This window comes from Ylistrum balloti, unplaced genomic scaffold (genome assembly GCF_031769215.1).
Source record: "Ylistrum balloti isolate Yb309-2 unplaced genomic scaffold, AGI_CSIRO_Ybal_v1 Utg369662, whole genome shotgun sequence".
Lineage (NCBI taxonomy): Eukaryota > Metazoa > Mollusca > Bivalvia > Pectinida > Pectinidae > Ylistrum > Ylistrum balloti.
The window spans coordinates 237,780-257,121 of record NW_026781912.1 but is presented as its reverse complement, the minus strand read 5'-3'; the positions used below and the strand labels follow the sequence as shown (position 1 = coordinate 257,121).

Below are 19,342 nucleotides of genomic sequence, written 5' to 3'. Positions count from 1 at the left end.
TATAGTCTACCTGTCAGCAAAAGCCAGGTAATGTAACAAATCCACTGATCCCAGTGAAACTAGAGAATTATTAAATTATACCCGGATTTTAATTTCAGATTGTGGCAGTCATGATTCTGTTATCACACGGATGACATCCTAGATTTAGATTATGCTGGAAGCATTTATTTGTCTATTTTAATCAACAAAGACAACACTTGTGACTTTGTACTTTGTTTGATGTATGCCTGATCAATGAAATACAAATGTACTCAGGTATGTACATTACATAAAATGTAACCTTGCCTGTGTTCATCCTTCTGTTATAAGTTTGTTTCCACGCAAGGAGTTATAGAACTTTAATTATATATGTAACATGGGGGTCAAGTTTTGAGTTACGACAGCTGGTCTTTAAGTTTTCATTTCATTTTAGTAGTTAATCTCTAATTGTATCCATGTCTATTTTTCATTTGGTGAACAGCCAAACTTATATTTGGCAGGGTCTCCTTGAAGTAGCTGTAGACTACTTCACTGAGCACAAGATGGAAAGATTATAACATGCTACCAAGAGCAATCTGGGTCAAATGTCTTTCCGAAGAACACAATCATAACAGCACAGTGCAGTCTGTGATCTGTTTCCAGAGAAAGCCCAAACTGCTTGGGGAAGGGATCAAACCACACACCTACTGCTCGGGGAAGGTATCAAACCACACACCTACTGCTCGGAGAAGGGATCAAACCACACACCTACTGCTCGAAGAGGGGATCAAACCACACACCTACTGCTCGGGGAAGGGATCAAACCACACACCTACTGCTCGGGGAAGGGATCAAACCACACACCTCACCTGGAAGAGGGGGGATCAAACCACATACCTCACCTAGAAGAGGGGAGGGGATCAAACCACACACCTCACCTGGAAGAGGGGAGGGGATCAAACCACACACCTACTGCTCGGGGAGGGGGATCAAACCACACACCTACTGCTCAGGGAAGGGATCAAACCACACACCTCACCTAGAAGAGGGGAGGGATGTCATACTGTATCATTAGGCAACGAATGCTTCATCAAATACTGTGTTGGTGCTACAATAAGACATCCCATTATTTATGACTTGATTAAAAAATCAGTAGATGGGCTTTTTTCAGGACAATGATACAGTACTTGTTGGTAATTCTATTGAACAGGAGTAGGCCATTAGTGTTGTTATCAAACAGCAGATACACCATACAGTATGACTGTGAAGAAAGTGAAATAAAAAGCTGACTGTGCAGACAACAAGCATCAGAGAATGGAAATTCTGGAAATATTATCTCTCTTCTGTTGATCAATGATGAAGTGATTGAATTAGGTGTGTGTACAGTACGGAGCTTGCCAGGTCAAATCTGGCTGGGCATTTTCTTGTGAATGAAACCAGACACTAGAATCTCATCCATACGGATGGACTAGGGATTAGTTGAGAACGGCAGAGGAATGATTTTCTCATTACTTTGTCGATAAAAGTCTTGTATCAAGTGGTAACCTGTAATGTTGATAAAATTAGACAATTTGACTGAATTTCTATTACCTGACTAAATCAGTATATCTAAGGATTTCATTTCTCCTCCAGGAACCATGTTATAAGGATGTGTTTCTCTATAGGCTGTTTTCTAGCTCTCACCCAATTTCTTGTCTGCTAAATTAAACCTTCCTCAATATCCAATATGCTTCTTCTGCAATAGGTTTGATAGTGAATTCCGTTTAATTATGGGTACTTTTTTCTATCATGAAAAAATTTATCAGTGCTGGCTCAACAATGGACATTGGAATTAATGAAATACTTCAAAAGTATTTTTAAACTCCTATATACCAGGAACTAGGAGTAGCATACCAGGAACTAGGAGTAACATACCAGGAACTAGGAGTAACATACCAAGAACTAGGAGTAACATACCAGGAACTAGGAGTAACATACCAGGAACTAGGAGTAACATACCAGGAACTAGGAGTAGCATACCAGGAACTAGGAGAAGCATGCCAGGAACTAGGAGTAACATACCAAGAACTAGGAGTAACATACCAGGAACTAGGAGTAACATACCAGGAACTAGGAGAAGCATGCCAGGAACTAGGAGTAACATACCAAGAACTAGGAGTAACATACCAGGAACTAGGAGTAACATACCAGGAACTAGGAGTAACATACCAGGAACTAGGAGTAGCATGCCAAGAACTAGGAGTAACATGCCAGGAACTAGGAGTAGCGTACCAGGAACTAGGAGTAGCGTACCAGGAACTAGGAGTAACATACCAGGAACTAGGAGTAACATGCCAGGAACTAGGAGTAGCATACCAGGAACTAGGAGTAACATACCAAGAACTAGGAGTAACATACCAGGAACTAGGAGTAACATACCAAGAACCAGGAGTAACATGCCAGGAACTAGGAGTAGCATACCAGGAACTAGCAGTAACATACCAGGAACTAGGAGTAACATACCAAGAACAAGGAGTAACATACCAGGAACTAGTAGTAACATACCAGGAACTAGGAGTGACATACCAAGAACAAGGAGTAACATACCAGGAACCAGGAACTAGGAGTAACATACCAAGAATCAGGAACTAGGAGTAATATACCAGGAACTAGGAGTAACATACCAAGAACTAGGAGTAACATACCAGGAACTAGGAGTAGCATACCAGGAACTAGGAGTAGCATACCAGGAACTAGGAGTAACATACCAAGAACAAGGAGTAACATACCAGGAACCAGGAACTAGGAGTAACATACCAAGAACCAGGAACTAGGAGTAACATACCAGGAACTAGGAGTAACATACCAAGAACTAGGAGTAACATACCAGGAACTAGGAGTAGCATACCAGGAACTAGGAGTAACATACCAAGAACAAGAAGTAACATACCAGGAACCAGGAACTAGGGGTAACATACCAGGAACTAGGAGTAACATACCAAGAACTAGGAGTAACATACCAGGAACTAGGAGTAGCATGCCAGGAACGAGGAGTAGCATACCAGAAACTAGGAGTAACATACAGGAACTAGGAGTAACATACCAAGAACTAGGAGTAACTATAGTTTTGTATGTTGTTCGTCCTTTACTCTGTCCTGCCACTATCTTGTTTGGGCTCGATTTCCTACATTTTATATTAACTAGAACTTCATACTTGGAGTATTAATTCACCTTGGTGATGCTGTGTGTCATTTATCAAAAAAGGGCTGTTTGACCTACATTTTGACATTTGACCAATATCGAAGGAAAGTTCTTACCTGTCTCAATCTCTTACAATACTAGTCACCAGAACTTTATTCTTGGGGTAGGGGGTCACCTTAGTGAGGTCATGTGTTTTCACATCAATGGGGGATAATGCAAAGTGTCTTGTTCTGATAATAATTTTTGGTACATGTTCATCTGATTGGTACCTGGACGTATACATACTGGAGATGTCATCTGGGTTATTTTCCAACAATTGTGAAACAGGTTAAGCAACTTACACCAATCACCATTGTTGGCCCTGATGTAAGTGTGAGAGGGGTTGTAATGTGGGAGGAAACTGGAGCACCCAGGGAAAACCCACATAGTTGGGTAGGTGAACCCATACCTTTTCACATCCGTTCCGGGAATTGAACCTCGAACAGCTAGGCGAAAGTGTGTTACACTTGTGCCACCAGACGACCTATTGTTTTGAAACTTGCTTTTGAATCCAAATTGGTCAAATACATCATTCTAAGGTAGAGCACCTAGTTAATTGTTGAGGGCATAGAGTGTAGCATGTTTAGAGATAGGTTTGTCTACTTTTGTCATTTGAATATCAACACGCCCTTTACTTCAACTTGGTGCAAAATGATAGGACATCATCATTATGGAAATGGGAGAGTTGAGATATTATTTGCATTACATTTATTAGCCCACCATCTATCTAATAGATGGTGGGTTATTCAAATCGCCCTGCGTCCGTGGTCCGTCCGTAAACAATTCTTGTTACCGCTATTTCTGGAAAAGTACTGGATGGATCTTTCTCAAATTTCATATACAGTTTCCCCTCGGTCCCTAGTTGTGCATTGTACCTTTTTTGAACTGATTCGAATTCAAGATGGCCAACAGACAGCCATCTTGGATTTTGGAAGTAAAAGGTTGTTACTGCTATTTCTTGGAAAGTACTGGATGGATCTTTCCCAAATTTCATATGCAGTTTCCCCTTGGTCCCTAGTTGTGCATTGTACCTTTTTTGGACTGATTCGAATTCAAGATGGCCGACAGGTGGCCATCTTGGATTTTGAATGTAAAAGTTTGTTACTGCTATTTCTTGGAAAGCACTGGATGGATCTTTCTCAAATTTCATATGCAGGTTCCCTTTGGTTCCTAGTTGTGCATTATACCTATTTGGACGGATCCGAAATCAAGATGGCTGACAGGCAGCCATCTTGGATTTTGAGAGTAAAATCTTGTTACTGCTATATCTGAGGAAGTACTGGATGGATCCTTCTGATATTTCATAGATATTGGTTTCCCTTGGTCCCTAGTTGTGCATTGTACCTTTTTTGGACTGATTTGAAATCAAGTTGGCCCACAAGCAGCCATCTTGGATGCCGACAGTAATACAGCACAAGCATATTGTCCATTATCCACCTGTAACTGACTGCTATCTAATAATACTTTGGGATCTTTTTCAAATGATATTTGCTAATAGGTGCTTAATAAAAATATCTTGTGCCATCATTGAGTACATTCAATGAAGACCAGTTCATGAACATTTACAACACCTGTAACAAACAAAAAAAAATAAACAAATCTTCATGAACTGAAAACAGATCCTCAAATGGTGGGCGCCAAGATCCCTGTGGGATCTCTTGTATTCAAAAAGAAATTTCTTTGTTATACAGTGGCAATATTTACATAACACATCCAGGTGTGACAATAACGTTTGACCATTCAGGCTCTCAATGATCTGTGATTTACCTATGTCATTTGAGTGATAGTCAGCAAAATGAAGTGATATTAAGCATTGCCCACATGAAAATAAGTAACATTATCAGATGTTGGATTACACAGAATATATAGGGAAAAAACAGTGTTTCACGAAAATGTGATATTAACAGATGTGACATTAAGTGGGTTCTACTGTATCATATTCATATTCAATTCCAATTTTAACTTCATTTAGCCAAATGAAATATCTAAGGGCCTAGAGTCCATACAGAATGTATTCTTTACACATGCAGACTGTATTCTTTACACATGCAGATTGTATTCTTTACACATGCAGACTGTATTCTTTACACATGCAGACTGTATTCTTTACACATGCAGACTGTATTCTTTACACATGCAGATTGTATTCTTTACACATGCAGATTGTATTCTTTACACATGCAGACTGTATTCTTTACACATGCAGATTGTATTCTTTACACATGCAGACTGTATTCTTTACACATGCAGATTGTATTCTTTACACATGCAGATTGTATTCTTTACACATGCAGATTGTATTCTTTACACATGCAGACTGTATTTTTTACACATACAGACTGTATTCTTTACACATGCAGACTGTATTCTTTACACATGCAGACTGTATTCTTTACACATACAGACTGTATTCTTTACACATGCAGACTGCTGTCAGAAGTCATATATTTATGACCAACTGGGGCTTTTCGGCCATAATATATATGTAGCCGTGCATGGTCATACTTAAAAGTAACTACAGAATACTCCAAGTCTGTGTTGCCATTCCTTCAGATAAACTGTTTTTATTATTTCAGTTCAGGTTTGCATCACAACATATCAATCGCACATACATCCATAGCTTCTGACTCTGTTCTGACTAAGTATAATCCAAGTAGTAGTAATTGTAGTAATAACTAGTCCCATATAGTAGAAGTCTAACTCGCTCCCTAATTCACCAACTAACCAACTCACTAGTTTTCTTTTTTTTTGGAGCTTAACGTCCTTGTTCCGGTTATAACCGAGTCTAGGACACTTATATGTTCAAATGCCTAGATAATTTTGGGCTCTCAAAGCCTATATTATCATGTAGCCCTGCACCTGACAGAGAACACCCTGTTCAGGCTCCATAGGGAACTACAATTTACCAGACAGGACCATTCTGTGTTTCTTCACCAATTGTTAATTAGTATATAAGATAAGCTTCACTTTATACAAACAATATAAAAGGTCATGATAAAAGAAGACTTCCTCTACTTTCTAATGATATACAACATATTTAAAAGTATTGTTATACTTATGTGATATTTAAGAAAAGCTGACTTCAATATACTTGAAGTTACTGTAAATGCTATGCAGTTTCAAGACTATGCTATCTATTGCAATTCTGAGAACAGGTACAAATTCCTAACAACTTACTGAATCTAATGACATTCATATTCTGATCTAAATTATACAATATCTAAAGTTATTACTTGTTTTAAATATAAAATAAACACATTTCTTCATTCTGGGATACCAGATACTATATCCTGTATACTGTAGCTGACAGTGGGGGGTCAGACCCTTCCCTTCAGCCAGGGGGATGTTGACCCAGCATGACACTACTATCTATACACACTGTAGTGGGCAGACTGACCTTTATGTACTCATTATATCATTCTGACACATGTATTTCCTATCTGTCATATTTTCATCACAGATACAGCCAAGTGAATTAAAGACTTGGATGGCTTGTGTTATTAAAATTAATAGCTTCCTAGTACTACATGACGGCAATTTTCATCCCAACATTGGACCAATGTTTTCTTATATATCAATGGTTGTTCTATGTTCATGCTTGAAAATCTCCTTGTTTATCATTTGTTAATGGTTAATTTAAACATGTGTTGGTGATCATTGTTGTGTTTTGTATGGTGGTGTCAGAGACGTATACGTCTCTGGTGGTATGTATGGTCCCACAAGCTTGCCCTCATGATACATTTTTATTTCAATATAGGTGCCAGTGTATGCTCACAGAAAAACATAGACAATAATATAGAATGATTTGTTAATGTACTTTTGTATGGTTTTGGTCACATGATCATTTACATAAACTACTTAGAAAACCACACTTTTAAAGAAGGTCTCTGTGAAATTTTTCTATTTACAAAATTTTATACATGCCTATATATCTGACACTGACAGGAGGAAAAGGTGAATTATTGTGCCATCAGAAGTAAGTTATCATAGGGAAAAGTAAATTGTGGGAAATATTCAGGAACTGATCTTGGAAGTTTTTCTCAATAGCCCATGATGCCATGCTTAAGTCCTGTGTTTCTCAATGGCATATTTCTGATCTATGGCATTTGATTGTAATAATTCTTTACTTACCATATTCATGGATCTTCCTGTGTGTCTTGTACATGGATTTCCCTGTGGGTTCTGTACATGGATCTTCCTGTGTGTTTTGTACATGGATCTTCCTGTGTGTTTTGTACATGGATCTTCCTGTGTGTTCTGTACATGGATCTTCCTGTGTGTTTTGTACATGGATCTTCCTGTGTGTATGTACATGGATCTTCCTGTGTGTTTTGTACATGGATCTTCCTGTGTGTTTTGTACATGGATCTTCCTGTGTGTTCTGTACATGGATCTTCCTGTGTGTTTTGTACATGGATCTTCCTGTGTGTATGTACATGGATCTTCCTGTGTGTTTTGTACATGGATTTTCCTGTGTGTTCTGAAATGGATTTCCCAGTGTGTTTTGTACATGAATTTCCCTATATGTTCTGTACATGAATTTCTCTGTATGTTCTTTAAATGGATCTTCCTGTGTGTTCTTTAAATGGATCTTCCTGTGTGTTCTGTACATGAATCTTCCTGTGTGTTTGTACATGGACTTTCCTGTGTGTTCTGTACATGAATCTTCCTGTGTGTTTGTACATGGATTTTCCTGTGTGTTCTGTACATGGATTTTCCTGTGTGTTCTGTACATGAATCTTCCTGTGTGTTCTGTATGTGGATCTTCCGGTGTGTTTTGTACATGGATCTTCTTGTGTGTTCTGGACATGAATCTTCCTGTGTATTCTGTACATGGATCTTCCTGTGTGTTCTGTACATGGATCTTCCTGTGTGTTTTGTACATGGATTTCCCTGTGTGTTATGTACATGGATCTTCCTGTGTGTTCTGTACATGAATCTTCCTGTGTGTTTGTACATGGATCTGTCTGTGTGTTCTGGACATGAATCTTCCTGTGTGTTCTGTACATGAATATTCCTGTGTGTTCTGTACATGAATATTCCTGTGTGTTCTGTACATGAATCTTCCTGTGTGTTCTGTACATGAATCTTCCTGTGTGTTCTGTACATGGATCTTCCTGTGTGTTCTGTACATGGATCTTCCTGTGTGTTCTGTACATGGATCTTCCTGTGTGTTCTGTACATTTATCTGTACATGAATCTTCCTGTGTGTTCTGTACATGAATATTCCTGTGTGTTTTCTACAATTTCAGGTTCTAATTTGGTACCGTTTACATCAATGATTAATTTCTTGCTGTATAGGGAGTTTATTCTCCCCTAACCTAGACAGGTGTGTTCACACTTCTTCTAGTGTGAGTTTAGACAGGAGGACTTGCCATAACAACTGTATGACGTCATACATGTAATTAAAATCATGCTTTGTTAAAGGTTGTTGTGTTTGTAATCAGAACAACAATGATTTCTTTTTACCTCAGACAGGTGGCCAGTTTATGTGGAGCTGACCAATGGTCAAGTGTATGGCTGTGATTTTGTGGTTAGTGCAACAGGTGTAGTTCCAAACACTTCTCCCTTCATCACGGGTAACCAGGTAAGTTGTGGTCAGCCTAAATGACTGGCCCAATTTACAGTTTCATTTCAGTAATAATTACCATAACTTTAGTATGCAAATACAGTACCTACACCCATCTTTGTATCCCAACAACAAAAGATTCAAAAGAAAAACAATCCCGCCCTCCCTACGATCCATGAGCCATCACGGCAGGAACGCAGAGTGATCTCCCTTCCTCTTACCTTTATGGCTGCCGACGAGTGCGGAGGTGTCTGAGCTAAGTGCTTTTCTTACTCCTTCTCTTCGTACTGCCATTGTCGTTTGAGTATATTGTTACTCTATTAGTAGTCTATAAACCCATCTCCCAACTTATATTGTGAAATTAAGTATTGTCATTTGTTTATTTTGACCGTATTTCCGGCCGTTTTTTTTCCTCCACGTATTCGAGTGCGTGACTACTTGTCTCGTTGCTCGGATTTGCGTGAAGTTGGAATTTGTTTTCTTGCTGCTTTGTCGGCCGTGTTGTACGGCCGTTTTATTTATGCAGTGCAATCTTGCTGCGTACGGTAGGCTTTGTGCTCTCGTTCGTAGTTTTTTTATTGTTCGAGAACTTCGTTTCCGGCCGTGTTTTTCCTCCGCGTGTTCGAGTGAGTGACTACTTGTCTCGTCACTCGGATTTTCGTGAAGTTGAAATTGTTTTCTTGCTGCTTTGTCGGCCGTTTTGTACGACCGTTTTCTTTTTTTTGCAGTACAATCTTGCTGCGTACGGTAGGTTTTATGATCTCGTTCGTAGTTTTTTGATTGTTAGAAAATTTTTTATCCTTGTTTTCATTGTTACAATTTTTTATTGTTTCGATGCTGGATAAAGGTGCCGGGTTTACGTCGGGGGTCAGCGCATGGATGTTCCTATTTCTATAGATAATGGGAACCCCATGATACCTGTCCCATTTGCCGACATTACAGCCAGACCTCACTATGTGAACTTTGTTTGCACATGGAGTCTGCTGCTTAGGCTCCCATGCCTTTCCAGCTAACTTTCCGCAGGAAGAGGGATTCGTCCTCTTCTTCCGATAAGGGAAGTAAGCTTTTTAAGACCTCCCTCCTGAAGTTCTGAACCAGAGCGTTCCTGCTGGGGGTGCTCTCGTTCCACCGAGCTCTGCCCTTCAGCAGGGGGTGGCTCCCCCTGTCCAGGTGCGTCCTGGAGTAGGGGGGGGGCAGCCCGACCCTGACTCGGCGCAGTCAAGGGTCGAATTGGCCGGTAGCTCTCGATAGGCGGCGGTGTTACCGTCGGAAAGGGACTTCCGGTCGAGGTCTCTGATTCCTTCAGGGACCTCGGCACGCCAGGTGGCGTCGTTGGTGGGGGCCGCTTTGACTCCGGAACTGTGCCTTCGGGTATAGGTTCAGGGGCCACAGACTTTTTGTCAGGATTGTCTGTGGCTACGGGGATTAGTGACACTTGAGTTCACTAATCCTGGTGTCAGCGCGGGGTCTGTTTTCCCACCCTCACAGGCTTCTGGCTCTGGGACTTCCATCCCAATCCAGATTTCCCAGTGCAGGGTTTCCCAGGGGGTTTTCCTCCAAGGGTTTGGGGCTTCAGGCCAGGAGTCCGGTTTCCGGTCTCCCTTTCCCCCGGGCTCAGGGAGTAGGGGTGCCTGCGGGCACTTATTCCTGGGTCGCCCAGGCCAACCTGCGGATGGTTTTGGGTACCAACAGTTACTCAGCAGTTACGGGCTTAGCCCGTACATGTCTGGGTTTCCACCTGGTGGGAGTGGCGGTTCATCCTGGTCCTTTGGACAGGATGTCCAGCCCCAGACTCAGGCAGGCCATCTTGGCCAGTTCTGGGGTCACTCCCGGCCCGCTGGACCGTTCCCATTCCCTCAGGGGTTTGGGTTTTTACCCCATGGGTCTTCACTCGTGGAACCCATAGGGGTTGGTCTCTCCTCAAGGAGATGTTATAGCAGTGCGGAATCCCCCCAATGTTCTGCTACTTCGGGGGCCTTGTTGGCCGGTCCTATAAAGGTTTGCCAGACCTTAAGGACTTCCGCCTCCAGCGCGGACCCGTCGGTCTCCTGTTCCCAGGGGTCGGCTTCGGGTCTCCGACCCAAGCCTACAGCTACAGCTGTTGGTCGCGCTGCGTCCAAATGCCATAAAGAGGAGTTCCCCTCTGCGGAGATGGCTCCTCTGGCGGCCCCTGTTCCTCCCAAGGGGACTTCGGTCTCTATTGATGAGGAGATGGACATCGAGGGTGCGGGCTCGGCAGAGGAAGACGATGTCATTCATCTTTCTCCTGGGCCAAGAGGGTTCACAAGGGGAAGATGGCCCTGAGACTGCTGAAGCCGAGGCTCAGCATGTGCTTTCTGGGATGCGGGTCCTCCGGGCCAACATCTCCCGGATTCTCAGGGCGGAGGTTTGCCCACCGCCTCAGCATCGTCGGCGCCTGAATCCACCATCCTTCTGGGTTCCCTGGTGGCTCCTCGGGCTTCCGTTCGCTCAGATCGGTCTCTGCCAGAAGGCAATATTATGTCTTCGGTTCTGGCCACGGCCCGGGCTCCGGTTTTAGAGAAGGACTCCTTCTCTACCCGTGCTCCCGGGTTTGTCGGTCTGCAGCTCAGTGTTGGTGAATTGTCGGAGGCTTCAGCTTCCGACTATGCCACACATGATGGGCAGCTGGCCTCTCAACCAGCACAGCTGGAGTTGAGACAGCTGGCTGCCTGGCCCGGCAAATCAGTGGACCAGGTGGTGCTCGATCCCAAAGAGCACCACAGGATGGAGAGAATGTTGCACCTCTCCATCCAAGTTCTGTCATACATAGACTTCCTGACAGTTTGTCTATACAGGGTATCCGATTTGCCTGAGTGTCGGTTATCCGAGACAGAACAGCCGACATACAGGACACGGCAGCCTTGCAGGTTCTCTGCTCGTCAATGCCGTGTTGGCTAGGCAGTTTTCAGTTCTGAAATTCCGCCCAGTCCAGTAACCCTACCGTTTCCGCTTGTTGAATGCCCCCTTCTAGGGCTCTACCCTGTTCAGGGGAGCTCTTCCTTGGGTTCAGAAGGATATGAAGGAGGACTCGGTCGCCTCAGCACTTCTGGTGAAGAGGTTTCAGGCTGAGAAGGCCAGTGCCTCGCAGGGGTCAGTGCCTCCTAAGAAGAAGGCGAAGTCTTCGGCTGCTCAGTTTTCTGCACAGCCCAAGTCCCAACCTCACTTCAACGGCAACAAGGGGAAGGGTAGGAAGGGTAAGAAACCTCCTGGGGGCAAGAAGAAGGGTTCCTGACTATTTCTGCTTCTTGGCCGCGAAAGGCGAAGGGTATGGCCGGGTGGACGTTGGTTCTCCTTTCCCGGGCTCATGTCCTTCTCCTGCAGGCTCAGGCTCCGGGTGGGCAGACGATTCTCTGGTCTGGCAGGGGCTCGATCTGCCCCATCCGGAACTCCCTGTGGGCGGACGTCTCTCTGCTTTCCTTTCCTAGTGGCAGGATATTACAGAGGACGCTTGGGCTTTTGTCGGTGGTCAGGGAGGGTCTAGGTATTCCCCTTCTTCAGGATCCGTCCCTCGCCTCCTGGCCGTTTTTGTTTCTTTCCTCCTCCCGGGGATTCAGAAAGGGCACGGGTGCTCCAGGAGGAAGTAGGGACCATGCTGCCAAGGCAGAGATGCCCTTGGGGCTCATGACAGCTCCTTTGGTGTTCACCAAGTTGCTGCTGGTGTTTCCTTCACTCCTGCAGAATAGACGTCCACATCTATTTCGACGACTCCCTCATGCCTCTTTTGGTGTGGGAATCGTTAGTGAAGGACACTCGTCTGGTCCTGAAACTCTTGCTCAGAGTCGGCTTCATTCCTTCCAGAGAGAAGTCAGAGGTTCCTTCATATTAGGACTTCTTCTTCCTGGGGAACCATTTTGACATGGTTCGGGGCTTAGCCCTTCCACCTCTGGAGAAGTTTGAGAAGGTCAGGGCTCTGGCTCTGACTTTCATCACTTGGTCGCTTGTCCAGGTACATTGGTTCCTCAGTTTTCTGGGGTATCTCAACTCCTTGGCATATGTGGTCCCCCTAGGGAGGATTCACATCGGACCTCTCCAGATGTTCCTCCTGTCTGACTGGGTTCCGTCATCCAGGAGGCCTGGATCCCGCTTACCCAGTCGGTCAGGGAGTTCTCTTGCTGGTGGACCATTCAGGAGAACGTTTTCCACGGGGTACCTCTGACCAAGCCTATCCCCTCTATGATCCTGTTCATGGACGCGTTCATGACAGGAATGTGAGCTTACCTCGATGGCCAATGCCGCTTGGGGGAGTGGTCTGGCGAACAACTCTCGGAGCACATCAGTGTACTCGAGGTGAGACTGTTCATTTGGCTCTGCAGTCCTTTAGGGGTATCCTGCAGTCCAAAGTGTGGCTACCGACAACAGTTGTCGCGTATCTGGAGAGACAGGGGCCACCAGGTCTCATGTCCTGTGTGCCCTCTCCATCCACATCCATCTTCTCTGCCAGGACATGCAGTTGACCATAGCGGTCAAGCATCTTTCTGGCAGGCTGAGTGTGTTGGTGGCCACTCTCCAGGCGCCACCAGCCGGTGTTGACGGAATGGCAGCTGTGTCCCTTGATTTTCAAGGGGAATTGTCAGGCGTGGGACAGACCTATTATAGACCTGTTTGCCACTTCCCTGAACAACCAGCTGCTAACCTTCGTCTCCCCGGTCCCAGACCGTAAGGCGTGGGCTGTGGACGCCCTTTCTCTGGAATAGGAAGGGACGTATGCATATGCATTCCCTCCCTTCAACCTGGTGGGCAGGGTTCTACAGAAGTTCTGGGAGCATCACTGCTCCTTACTTCTGAGAGCCCCTCTGTGGCCGAGGCAAGCTTGGTTTCAGGAGCTCTTGTCGTTTCTGGTGGAGGAGCCCTTGGCTCTCCCCACCAGACCGAATCTCCTTCGCCAGCCTTGGCCCAGAACGACACACTCTTGACCAGAGATCCTCCACCTTCACGCGCTGAGGCTATCTCTGGAAGCCACGCCAAGGCAGGCTTTTCTCAAGAGGTGTCAGATTGCATTGAGCAATCAATCAGGGCTTCCTCTTCTGCCGTCTACCAGTCACGTTGGATGATCTTCTGTGATTGGTGTGTCGGCAAGGAAGCTTATTCATTCGAAGCCTCTGCATTTGATTGCGGAATTCCTAATCTCTCTGTTTAGGTACCGCTATCTGCCACCTGGCACTATTGCTGGCTATCGTACAGCTATTGCCAGAGTTCTTGCTTGTTATGGCAGGAAGGAGATCGGTTAGTCCTCCTCTCTTTCTGCCCTAATCAGAGGCTTTGCTATGAATAGAGTTGTTTTTAGCGAAGAATCAGGTTCCGGGGTTCTCGCACGATCCCATCAGGATCCTGACTGTGACTAGCTCGGAGGAGCGAGATAGGTTGCTTTGTCCTTGTCGGGCTCTTAGGTTTTATCTTGATAAAACCAGGGGGGGGCGGGGCTCTCGATCCCGTCTGTTTTGCCCATTAAACAGGGGCAACGAGATATCTCCTCCCAGTCGGTTTCCAGGTGGGTTTGCCAGGTGATTTAGTATGCTTACGAGCATTTTGATGATCTGGCTCGGGCGAGAGCGAAAGTGCAGTCTCACGAGGTCAGGGCCCTTGCTTCATCCTGGGCCCTTCTCTCAATGAGTCCTCCTTTCAGGAGGTCATGTCTGCAGTATTCTGGCAGGGCAGGGATACCTTAACAGATTTTTATCTGTGATCCCTAGCTTCCCACTCAGAAGGCCTGTATTCATTGGGACCTTTGGTGGTGGCATAGTCAGTGGCTGGGCCTCCTCGTTAGCCCCGGGCCATGTCTTTCCGTACGGCGGCATGTGGGTACACCTGCTCTTTCACAGAGAGGTCCCTTCCTTCACTTTAGCACTCTGTTCTCCCTCCCTACTACTTTGGTTATGCTGAAGGGGCTGCCTGGCTTCTAGTCACCACTACGGTAAGACGAATTCGCATACTAAAGTTATGGTAATTATTACTGAAATGAAATTGAGGTTTTTTAATGTAAAACCAATTTTCATGATGTAATACTTACCATAACTTTATGGAGTCCCACCCTATCCTCCCCTCTTCCTTATCTGCCTGGCTGCCCCTCTGTGGGGTTTACGCCATAAAGGTTATTAGAGGAAGGGAGATCACTCTGCGTTCCTGCCGTGATGGCTCATGGATCGAAGGGAGGGCGGGATTGTTTTTCTTTTGAATCTTTTGTTGTTGGGATACAAAGATGGGTGTAGGTACTGTATTTGCATACTAAAGTTATGGTAAGTATTACATCATGAAAATTGGTTTTACATTAAAAAACCTCAAGTCAAGCGCAGTGCCATATAGGTGTGTGAAAAAGTGACAAAATAACAACAACAACAACAATCCCCCCAGCCCCCCCTCTCTCTCCACACACACACACACACACACACACACACACACACAAAAGGATCCAATTTGAAAATAAACACAGAAGAATATGATATATTGTTGATGATTTGATAATTGTAATTATATTACATCACATATTCCCTAGGATACTCCACCTCCATCATAAAGTAACAATATTTGGATTAACAATTAACAAATTACAGGCAGGAATTAAAAAAAGTGAAATTAAATATTAAAATTCTCACAACCTACAACATTGCAAGTTTGTGGTGGTTGCTTTTGTTCTGCCATGAGAGCAGAAGTATTGTTTAACAGGTAAACATCTGTTGTCAAAATCACAGGTTTCATAAGCATGTTTTTTGCTTTAAATCTGATTGAAATGTATCTGAATGTTCCTTTTAAAATATTCTGTCTTATCAATTTGACATGTGTACTTTAAATCTGATTGAAATGTATCTGAATGTTCCTTTTAAAATATTCTGTCTTATCAATTTGACATGTGTACTTTAAATCTGATTGAAATGTATCTGAATGTTCCTTTTAAAATCAATTTGACATGTCTTATCAATTTGACATGTGTACTTTAAATCTGATTGAAATGTATCTGAATGTTCCTTTTAAAATATTCTGTCTTATCAATTTGACATGTGTACTTTAAATCTGATTGAAATGTATCTGAATGTTCCTTTTAAAATATTCTGTCTTATCAATTTGACATGTGTACTTTAAATCTGATTGAAATGTATCTGAATGTTCCTTTTAAAATATTCTGTCTTATCAATTTGACATGTGTACTTTAAATCTGATTGAAATGTATCTGAATGTTCCTTTTAAAATATTCTGTCTTATCAATTTGACATGTGTACTTTAAATCTGATTGAAATGTATCTGAATGTTCCTTTTAAAATATTCTGTCTTATCAATTTGACATGTGTACTTTAAATCTGATTGAAATGTATCTGAATGTTCCTTTTAAAATATTCTGTCTTATCAATTTGACATGTGTACTTTAAATCTGATTGAAATGTATCTGAATGTTCCTTTTAAAATATTCTGTCTTATCAATTTGACATGTGTACTTTAAATCTGATTGAAATGTATCTGAATGTTCCTTTTAAAATATTCTGTCTTATCAATTTGACATGTGTACTTTAACCTTAGGTATTTCACATGCAATTGACTTTTACACTTTTTTCATCAAAAATGTATAATTTTCAAAAATTAATTGCTACAAATTAAGATATAGTAAACAGCGATTATGTTTCAGTGTTGTCGTACCTGTTATACACTTACCAGTATTGATTGTCACAAACTCCCTGTAAAGATTGTAAAAGTACATCGGTGAAAGAAAATTGTTTACAGTAAATAGGAATTTTGCACAGAATATTGACTTGTCTGTGGAACTACGATTCTGTGTACAGCGAGAGCCAGTGTTTAATGAGAGTCTGTATGTACTCTTGTCTCCTAGCTTATCTATTTTTTCATTTGTATGTGGTCTTGCGTGTTCCATGAGTGATATGTAGGATGGCAGGATAGTGTGTTGTGCACCTTATTGGTCTGTAAACCTAAAGTCAAGATCGTATTGAGATCAAAGGTCAAATGTGTTATCCAGGTCCTAGAGATCAATGGAATTGTTCAGATAGTATGACAAGATATCATTCCCAGTCCATATCAAATGTCTTGGGTCTAGGGAACATTTGGGTCAAAGGTCAAATTTTGAAACCTTTGTTTGAATTATTGTTAACTTCTGACCCAATAGAGGTGAAAGTTTCAGGACATTTATAGAATGGTATAGTGGTTTTTGGAATACTACTTTTGTTGTGAGCAGACGAAAACACTGATAAGTAATTGTCTCCCCTATAGAATAACATCTTTGCTTTTTTATGTTCTAGATGAGCATTATATGCAAGCAAATTTTTTCAGTGACAACATGGCAGTCACAATGAGGTTCTGTTTCAGTTTGCCTTATCAGCTGATGGTGGAATGTTGGTTAATGAGAAAATGGAAACCTCAGTTGCTGATATATATGCAGCAGGAGATGTGTGTAGTGCAAATTGGACACCCTCACCTCACTGGATTCAGGTACATTACATAATAAGACTGTGTCTCTGACTTATTCAGCAACAGTCATTTTAGAGTTTTAAGAAAATTTTCATTTTAAAACATTAAAAGCATATATATTCAGCAACAATCATTTTAAAGTTTTAAGAAAATTGTTGTCATTTTTAAACATTTAAAGCATACAGTTCGGATGTAAATTTATTGTAGTAAAATATATTATTTCATACTGAAAGTGTAGCCTGAACTTTAATAAGTTAATGGCACGATTCTGAATGGTCAGTCAATGCATGTCTATTGGTTGTCAGTAAAAATTATGGACAATACATTATGAACTACAAATTTGTCTGTTACAAATGAACTAGTAGTGATTCTGATATATTCACCATGTAAACTACATCTAAATGATTTGGACACGTGAAATTATCAATTGATTTGTTTAACTGGTATTCACTTGCTTTATTTCATTTTTTCAATAGAATATTGGAAGAAATCTTGTAAGGAAATTGACCACTTTTACCTTATCATTTTACCCTAGAGCAAATACATTAAAACTGATTCATTGCCAAGGGATGGACTTTTTACTGAACATGGATCAGTTGTTAGTTATTCCATTTACAGATATGACTTTGTAAATCATAACATGGTAATTTCCCAAAATGAAAAATAAAAGTTTGAAATATTTCCCTCAGATGAGGTTATGGACCCAGGCCAGACAGATGGGTGCTTATTCTGCTCAGTGTATGGTGGCCAAGGCCAAGGATGAGCTTATCTCCCTTGATTTCTGCTTTGAGATGTTTGCTCATGTCACCAAGTTCTTTGGCTTGAAGGTAATTTTCTCAAATGTGAATTTCAATCATAAAAGTTTGAATTAAAAACGGAGAACATTTTTTACCTTCTCTTTGACTTTTGATTTTTTAAGATGACATTTTCAACTTTGACATTTATCTTTTTCCTCTTTGATATAAGATTGAAAATAAGCAGTTGTATTGACATATAAGGTAATTACATAGAAAGATACATAATACTTCAGCATCATTGCAAACAATTGTCTGTAGTCTAAGGAAAGTCAAGGTTAACAAGTGCACCAGACGACCTCTGTCTGCAGTCATATGATTGACATGAAATTAGATGTGGCTGAAGCAGTTACATCTCCAAAAATACACACACAATAAATAACCTTTCGAGTATCTCATGTGAAGTTTACATTGCCTAATCAGTTTCATTTACTCTACCTCTGTACAAGTTACCTCCCCTTGTACAAAACGGATTATTGCCTCCAACATTATCATTAGTATTATATAATTTTCACATTTTAAAGGTAATTTTGCTGGGAAAATTTAATGCTCAAGGGCTAGAAGGTGACCATGAACTTTTGTTACGGATGACCAAAGGTAAGCATCATTTTCTTTGTGTGAACTTTTTATTGCTACCTAAAATTTAAGCTTCCTTATAAGATCATATTCCTCATCCTTCTGTTGTAATGACTGGTAAACAGGAGTCTAAATCCTGGTTAAAACATTTGTCAGCTGGGACCTCTTCTAAGAACTGACATTTTAATATGGCCCATCCTATCTTGTAATTTGACACAGCGAAATATTTGGTGAAACTAGACTAGAGAAAAACCTTTTGTTAATATAATAATAATCCTTGTAACAATATTAGTTACTAATGACTACTTAAATAGAGAAGGCTTTCATAGGCTGTGCCTGTTGACCAATTCCTTTGGTCATTTAGATCCTGACAATAAAATGTTCTGAAATGAAACTTATTACAGTGTGTGATAACTTTACATGGCATGCAACGCTGTTGTAGGGGAGATAACTCCTAAACCTTTTTTTTACTTCAGATATGTTTGTAAAGCAGATGATTTGTAAATATCAATGTCATCAAAAGTCACCAAGACTTCAATCATACCTAGGTTTTTTCTGGATCGTTTTAATGTTGGTATACTATTCATTATTAATAGATATTGTGAAAACCATTTCATGTTGACACCCAACCACACATTTAACCTCCACCCAACATCTTGTTAGAAACAGGGAACAGGGGGGCAATATGACACAAGTATTAGAAGATATTTCAAGGGGAAAGTAGATGAGAATTTCGAGAAATGTCACATGACCATGATAATCAGTAATTGATGTACACATGAAATTGATTTTGTATACA

The 19,342-nt window shown here is 41.8% G+C and overlaps 1 protein-coding gene across 3 annotated transcripts in view; it reads left to right on the top strand.

Annotated features, from left to right (window-relative positions):
* Positions 1 to 19,342, top strand: part of LOC132558944 (pyridine nucleotide-disulfide oxidoreductase domain-containing protein 1-like) — a 32,981-nt gene that overhangs the window by 12,519 nt on the left and 1,120 nt on the right. For all 3 annotated transcript variants that reach the window (XM_060223576.1, XM_060223568.1, XM_060223583.1), the window contains 4 exons: positions 8,652 to 8,764; positions 17,072 to 17,194; positions 17,863 to 18,000; positions 18,492 to 18,564. In XM_060223576.1, the coding sequence (XP_060079559.1) occupies positions 8,652 to 8,764; positions 17,072 to 17,194; positions 17,863 to 18,000; positions 18,492 to 18,564 (447 nt within the window). The remainder of the gene's footprint in view (positions 1 to 8,651; positions 8,765 to 17,071; positions 17,195 to 17,862; positions 18,001 to 18,491; positions 18,565 to 19,342) is intronic.